This window comes from Haplochromis burtoni, unplaced genomic scaffold (assembly GCF_018398535.1).
Source record: "Haplochromis burtoni strain Fernald_Lab_line unplaced genomic scaffold, NCSU_Asbu1 Contig_114, whole genome shotgun sequence".
Classification (NCBI taxonomy): Eukaryota; Metazoa; Chordata; class Actinopteri; order Cichliformes; family Cichlidae; genus Haplochromis; species Haplochromis burtoni.
The window spans coordinates 1,050,035-1,057,472 of NW_024582475.1; the positions used below are offsets into that span (position 1 = coordinate 1,050,035).

General features: G+C 40.0%; 1 protein-coding gene across 1 annotated transcript; it reads right to left on the minus strand.

Annotated features, from left to right (window-relative positions):
• Positions 1 to 1,691: 1,691 nt before the first annotated feature.
• Positions 1,692 to 5,472, minus strand: foxb1a (forkhead box B1a). Its single transcript, XM_005928731.3, has one exon. It carries the CDS (start codon positions 4,890 to 4,892, stop codon positions 3,951 to 3,953), a length of 942 nt encoding a protein of 313 aa, XP_005928793.1. The 5' UTR covers positions 4,893 to 5,472; the 3' UTR covers positions 1,692 to 3,950.
• Positions 5,473 to 7,438: the final 1,966 nt, after the last annotated feature.

Consider the following 7,438-nt stretch of genomic DNA (forward strand, 5'->3'; position numbering starts at 1 on the left):
AAGCTAAACATATGAGCGTATCTTCTTTATTTCCCAGGGATTAAACCTTGGGATAAATCCCTAACTGGCCTCAAGCTCTCAAGTTTAAAAGAGACTCAGTCGTAAATGTCTGAAAGTAGAGATTTGTTTTTAATCCACAGCTCCTCTTTTACCCATCAGGAGAGCTTTAAGTTGCCCTGCTTACCACTAAAATAAACCTGTTTACCATGGTCCACAGCTCCATCTGAAAATATTTGTTTTACTGTTTTTTTTTAAATACAAATTGCACATACTTGCAAGGAATAATAAAATAAAGCCACTAGCCATGCTACAAAATGCCAAACGCAAGTCAAGCACTGACATTTTGCTGAGTATAATTAATGCAAATTTTGTCTATCAGTGATTATTTGCTTCTTCTAAAAGCCACTTCTGGCAGTCTGCAGTGGGAGCGAGGAAGAATTACCTTGTGTTGTACATATATGTCCTCATTCTGTCAGCTCAAACAGGCAGCATAAACTATTTTCAACAGTAGTGACCAGCTGAATAAATGCTATTATATATTCCCCCCCCAAAAAACGGATAAAGGTGAGAGCAAATCCCAATATATTTTCCCCTCAGCAAATATGACATCCTCTCTTATGGCTGAGCATAAATCTACAAGATAAGCACCGAAGAAACAAGTTGTTTGTGTGCATTGGAAGCAGCCAGGATTTTCTACTTGCTTCCTCGTGACAAATATCTAAACAGTAAACACATAGTAAATAACAGCACCCTGTCCATATCAGTTCCCTGCTTGAGGTTAAGTTGAGTTCATTGCAGAGGCCACTGCCTGCATGCATTAAGCAAATCATAAATTATACATGCTAATTACCTTGGGCCTCCACTTTAATGAATTATTTTAATTAAACTACAACATTGGGGTTTTGCATGTGGTCTATATTTCATCCCCTGCCTAAGATGACCTTCTTCTTTGTATAAGTGGAACATAGTTGAGAGAATAAGGACAATGCAGACTTGGTTTATACCGCTGAGTTCATACTGGTGCTGCTGAAGAAGGGAGTGAAACAGCAAGGCTGGCATTTATTTGCTGAAGGGAACGCTGGGTTTGTGTTTGCTAGTAAAGGAAAAAATAATCTATTCGTATGGGTTTATGAAAAAATGTGATTTTTTTTACAGCGTCATAAGTGTCAGACGTGTCTCTTTACCTCCCACCTGTTACTTTAAAGCAAGGGGATTTAGACGCTCCCATTGGCTCTTGGAAAGGTTAAATCAATTTGCACATTTCATCAAGCTTGTAGTGTTCATATATTTGTAACTGAGTTGATTGTCTGCCCACCAAATACCTTTATATACCCCCCCCCCCCCCAATACAATTAAATTGAACCATCCAGTGAATCTGAAACAGAGCTGTAGGATGGCAGAGTTTCATGATTTAAATGCACATTAAAGTATTGCTTTTCTGTTTGTACACTGGTTGTGTTTGCGTTTCACATTTGGGTTGTATTAACAATAAATGACTTCTTATTCACAAAAGTTCCTTACAGCCATTTATCTGCATTATTATATTACATAAACCTTTTAGCAATGCAGTACAAATAAGACAAACGACACTGAAATTCAAATAAATAAAAAAATCCACATTCTTATATATATAATATATATATATATTATTATATTATTATATTATATATATATATATATATATTGCACTACTTAAAACAGTACTGTTTTTACCCCCCACTCTGTAAAACAGGTGTTTTAGGAGTTTTTTTCTTTTTATTTAACTCAATTAAAAAAAAAAAAAAGTTCCATTTCTTAATGTGGTTTTAATGCAAGCCTAATTATTATTTTCTGATTAATCTGCTTCTAAATTGTAATCTGGTCTTCCAGTTTAAATACATCTAATCACCCAGAGTCAGAATTAATGTTACACACACAAAGATGCACAAAGTTGGGGTGGAGGGGTGGGGGGCTAACACTGTTGTACAAACAGTCCGTGGGGGAGGGGTGGATTTAAATTCCAAAAGGGTCTCGCAGCTCGTTTCCTAGTTCCCCAGTCAGCAATGTGTTTGTGAAAAATCAGTCTTTTTGTCTTGCTGAAAAAAGGCTAAATCTACATTGGTGGCCCAGTCTAAGTTTACTATTCTTTGCACTTTCAATACAAGTGAATGAGGGAGAATGAAGTGGCCCGAGCCCCCTTATTTGATCTACTGGATTGTATAAAGTGACGGAATTCTAATGTATTTGCTCAATGCCCCGAAATAGGCTGTTGCTTTTCTATAGAGGATGCAGAAACGTCACGTTATTTTTTCAACACTAAAAAAAAACAAAACAAAAACCCACACACAAAAGGTAAAAAAAAAAAGCGTATTTGGCAGCCTACGTAGGTATCTCCCTCCGTCTGTATTTACACAACCTGTTGGATAATGTCCCCTGAAATAGAAAAAAAGCACAAGGTTGAAACGTTCAGATGCTCTTTTTATAGGAACGAGGGGGGAAAAATGAACATGGCGCTTATTTAATTACCCTCTGTGACGTCTGAAGTCGAAATTATGTAACACTTAATTTAGACACTGTTTGCAGCTTTTCTAAATGTTTATTGTCGGGCCTAATCGTGTTTAGCTCAGCTTGATGAATGAGCCTGGTTGTCTGCGCTGTGGCCAGGGCATCGCAGCTCCATGCATCCTAATCGGCTGCACGATTCATTTCTCTGCCCACAGCCTCCACTGCCTTTCTCACATTCATAAAATTCGTAAAATCATACAGTTCTGGATAAAGATTATTATTATTATTATTATTATTAGACGGAAATGTAAAACAAATCCCAAAAGTTACATTTACACGATCAAAAAAGCTGCCATTTGTAATAATAATAATAATAATAATAATAATAATAATAATAATTCGTATCGTCTTAGATAAAATCTTCAGAATCATTTTGATTGTTTACTTCACTTTTAATGAGAAAATATTTGGATGACCATTTTTTTTCCAATTCATTGCAGACTGTTGGCACACTTTTCGAAAGCACGCATGCTTGCAAAAAAAATTAAAAAAATTAAAAAATAATAATAATAAAAAACAAGTAAAACAACAACAATACCCACGTCATCATCATCAACAACAACAACAACAGCAACAACACAAATTTTAAAATGCATGCTTTACCTAAAAAAAAAAAAGTACAAATTTACAGCATCTGATACACATGGTCACCACAGCCTTTTAAATTAAATGCTTCACAGAACATTTTCTGGAAAATAGATATCTAAAACATAAAACTAAAAAGTGCATTTTACAACATTTTTAGTATCAGTTATTTTCAATATTCACATCTTGCATTTTGAGGACTTCTCAAAATTCTACTTTTCAATATTGAAAAGAATTTCGTAACTCGGTTTGCTTTCTTTTTTCTTTTTTTCTTACAGGGATGGTAAGAAGAAATCTAAACCCTATTCCTATTTGGTATACCCTTAACCATCATTCCAGTATTTTTTTTTCTTTTTATAAAAAAAGCAAACAAAAAGTCATTGCCTCGCAATTTCATTGACATTACAGTGGTCACACAGAAACGGTGCAAAAGTTTTGCCAGTTGATGGAATTGAGAAACTGCAACGGGGGGATTTGGAAGCCACCTTCAAATAAGAGTTGATACTGCCAAAACAAACTCCCCCCCACCTCCCCACAGCCCTCCAATTGGATCCCCTCAGTGGCTCCACTTTCAACACTCGCATTTTAAAATAAACTGAAAAATAGAACTATCAAATAATTTATGATTTCAAGAGCAATACTGTACGATTCTGTGCTGGACTTGACACAATTTAAAGCGACACATTCAACACGAACACAAATAAATCGATATGCAAACTGCAACTCGCCTTGATTCCAACAGCAGAAAATATAAACTTTGGGTTTGGTAAAGGGGCCTTGGAGCCAGCCAGCAGTTCGTTTACTAGAAAAAGTTCAGGTGGTCAGTGCACAGCCACAGACTGTAGAGTGGAGGGGCTCGTCAGAGTCTCACTCGGGGTTGCAGGGCTGCTTTGGCTCGTCGCTGTCTGTGGGGACGTCGGGCTCAGAGACTGTGGAGAGTTTGATAGAAACGCGGGGATGTGGGGAGGTAGCGCCGAGAAACCGGGCATGGACGTCGGGGTGGGCTTGATTGGCACCGGGATAGCCGGTAAGGACTGTCCCCCGTGACACAGGGATTTTATGGGCACGCCATAGGCACTGTAGTCGCTGCTTGCCATGGATATTGGGGCCGCCGTGTCAATCACGCTAGTGTTGTACATGTGGGGCCAGGCTGTCGTCAGCTGGTTGTGAAGCGGGTACCCGGCAGACATGGACTGCATGGTGGAGAACGCCAGACTTCCTGGGACCTTGTATTCTCTGGCGATGATGTTCTCAATTGCAAAGGGGTGTTTGAAAGTTGATGACTGAGACACTCCGAGGTTGTAAGTTGACATCTGAGGGAGGTGTGTGCCGGTGGCTGCCAGTGCGCTCAGTCTCAGCTTGGCTTGCTGTTGGAGGTAATGGGCAGCATCCGACTGCTTGCTGGGAGCCAAATGATCAGACACGGGCAACACTTTGAACCTTTTGCGGCGCCTCAAAAAACTTCCATTCTCAAACATGTCCCCACAGTTGGGGTGCAGAGCCCAGAAACTGCCCTTACCTGGTTGATCTGGGCGCCGGGGGATTTTGATGAAACAGTCGTTAAATGACAGGTTGTGACGCAGAGAGTTCTGCCATCGCTGAGTGTTTTCTCTGTAATAAGGGAATCTATCCATGATGAACTTGTAAATTTCACTGAGTGGCAGCATCTTCTCCGGGCAGCTCTGGATCGCCATGGCAGTGAGCGAGATGTAGGAGTAAGGTGGCTTCTGATCGCTGTACGTGTTTCTCCCCGGACGAGGCATCCTCGGTGTATTTTTTCAGCAAACGCAATAATAATAATAATAAAGTAGCTTCCTTTAATTCCTTGGCGAAAGCTTGCTGCTCTTCATGAAAACAACCGCCGCAGAAAGTTTCAGTGCAGGCAGAGCCGGAGTTGGGTCGTGCGCAAAGCAGCCACTTTGAGCGCCTCTGCAGTGTGCAGGCGAACACGGTCGAGGACGGTGCACATTTATGGAGTGACGGCTGCTGCGAGTCTTTCTTCCAAAGTAAGTCAGCTTGTCCCTCTAGCAGAGCTGAATGGACTTCATTTGGCGTCCTTGATAAGACTAGCTAAGCGTATGCCTCCATGGCCTTCCTCTAACCATCTGATAGTTTTATGTAGTGACATGAACAGAAAAGACCCCTGTAGAGGCGCTCCATTAATGTGCCACCTCTTTGCTATCACATGACAATTGCCATGGGAGGAGGGGGCTGGGAGGAAGGCATAATCTGGTTTCATTTACACCTATTTACACGGACACCTTGGGCCAATGGAAATCATTTCCATTTGAAGACAGAAAAAGGGGCGAGAAGGCTCGGTAACCGGAATTGAACTGCGATGGCACTCAGTGTGTGAAGGTATGCGCTAATACTTCTTCAGCGGACTTTACAGTTGCACCTCACAAGTACGCTATGTGAGGGAACTACGTGGCAAATTTATGTCATTATAAAATGCTTTTAAATATTTATGTTTTTCTTAAAATAGATGCGTGTTTTAAAAACGTGACAATATTCCTGTTTGCGCAGTGATGTACGTAAGGAGCTATTTTATAAAGTGTTTTAGCATGCTGATCAGTCTTTTTATTATTATTATTATTATTATTATTATTATTATTATTACCATCATCATCACGTGGATTTGAATGAAAAGCTGATTTCCCAGATAGGCAAAAATGCTGAGAAAATGCATTTTGCTTTCCTCCCCTAATTACACTCTAACATTGTTTGCGAAATGCACACACCATAGAAAATAATTTGCCATGAGCAAGTTTGTTGATGAGCCCACTATTAGTTTTTCTCAGCTAATTTCGCCCAGAGCTGAACAACGGAAGTAGACGATATGAAAACATCAACACAATGCAAACAGCGCTGTTCAAACTAAAACTTCATGAGGCAATCAGGTCTATTGTGTTTATGTAAAGAAGATTCGAAAGTACTTCAGAAATGCAAATAAACCCTTGAGGACGGTGTGGTCAAAACTGTATAAAATATCCATAAGTCAATTATATGAATGTGAAAACCAAATGGGAAGCCTATTTTGAGCTATTGCTATTCAAGCTTTTGGCCAGGGCCACCTTTCCGCTTGGAGGGTTTGCAATGCCAGGGACCACACACACGCACACGCAGATTTACTCATAATTTATGCTAATTTCCCCCCCATAAACCCACAGTGCACCCCATCACCAGTCTGATGGATTACGAAAAGAATCGCATTGCGGGGGACACCGAGCAACTTTCACCCAGAAAGCAGAAGCAGGCTGAAGAAGAGCATCCTCCCTGCTGTATGAGGATTGTTTGACAATCGATTAGTTAGTACAAGTAAATCAGTTAATTAGCTGATTAAGATTAAAGAACAGAAAAAAGAAACAAAGTGAGAAAAAAAGTAAAATTATTGTTAATGTGTTGCATGCAATAAGTTAAAAATAAGCACGAAAAAATAAGCGTTTTTTTCTTTCTTTCTTTTTTTGCTGGAAAAATTCCCACCTTTCTCTTTCATTATTATTATTTTCCTGCAAAGTGGCTTTTAACACCTGTCATTTCACATTAATGTTCAGCTGAAAAGGTTTTGTCCAAAAGGAAGTGGCCCTGTCAACCTATCTCCAGCGGCTCGGATAATGACAACACACTGCCAAATGCCAAACATCTTCTGACATCCAGCCTGTTCAGTCAGCCATTCATTCCAAAAAAGAAAAAGAAGAAAAAGAAAAGTTAGGCCATGTTATTAGTTCTCACCCAGATTAATATGTCTGTCCACAAATCAGATAAATCGGTTTGAATTCGCAGTTGATTCAAAAAATTACAAGAGTAAAATGTGATTATTACGAGCAGCAGAAATCGCAAATGCTTGAGCGTGCAGCAAATGGATTGCATTTCACGCACTATTCGGGCTTATTTTACATTATCAACTCGAATAAACTTTGACAGTTTTTACTTTTTGGCACCGCAAACCAGCTGCGGGTTTGCGGGTTGAAAGTTAACCCGCAACGCTCGCGTTAACCAGCCGTGCCACACAGGCATTTTTCCCCCTTCTTTTTGACTCCTCTCACTCATAGTCGGAGTGGCTTTTTGAGCTTCAGGGTTATGGGGTATTGGTAGGCCTTTTGTCCCCGTCCAATGCACACACTGAAAATACCACCATGACTCTGAATCTGAATGGGGTTTTTAGCTGCTCCCAAAACTCCCGAGTTCAAGCAGCAGTAGATCAAGTCTGCACTATGTTTGGTCATTTGTAGAAACCCGAACAAAGGTTGGGATAAGCCAAATTGCATTGCACTTGTGAACCGTGCCTCAGTCTGAAGTATCCTTTATA

Bases quoted from the DNA above. Each gene is read 5' to 3' on its own strand.
- foxb1a (XM_005928731.3), bottom strand. From the start codon at position 4,892: ATGCCTCGTCCGGGGAGAAACACGTACAGCGATCAGAAGCCACCTTAC.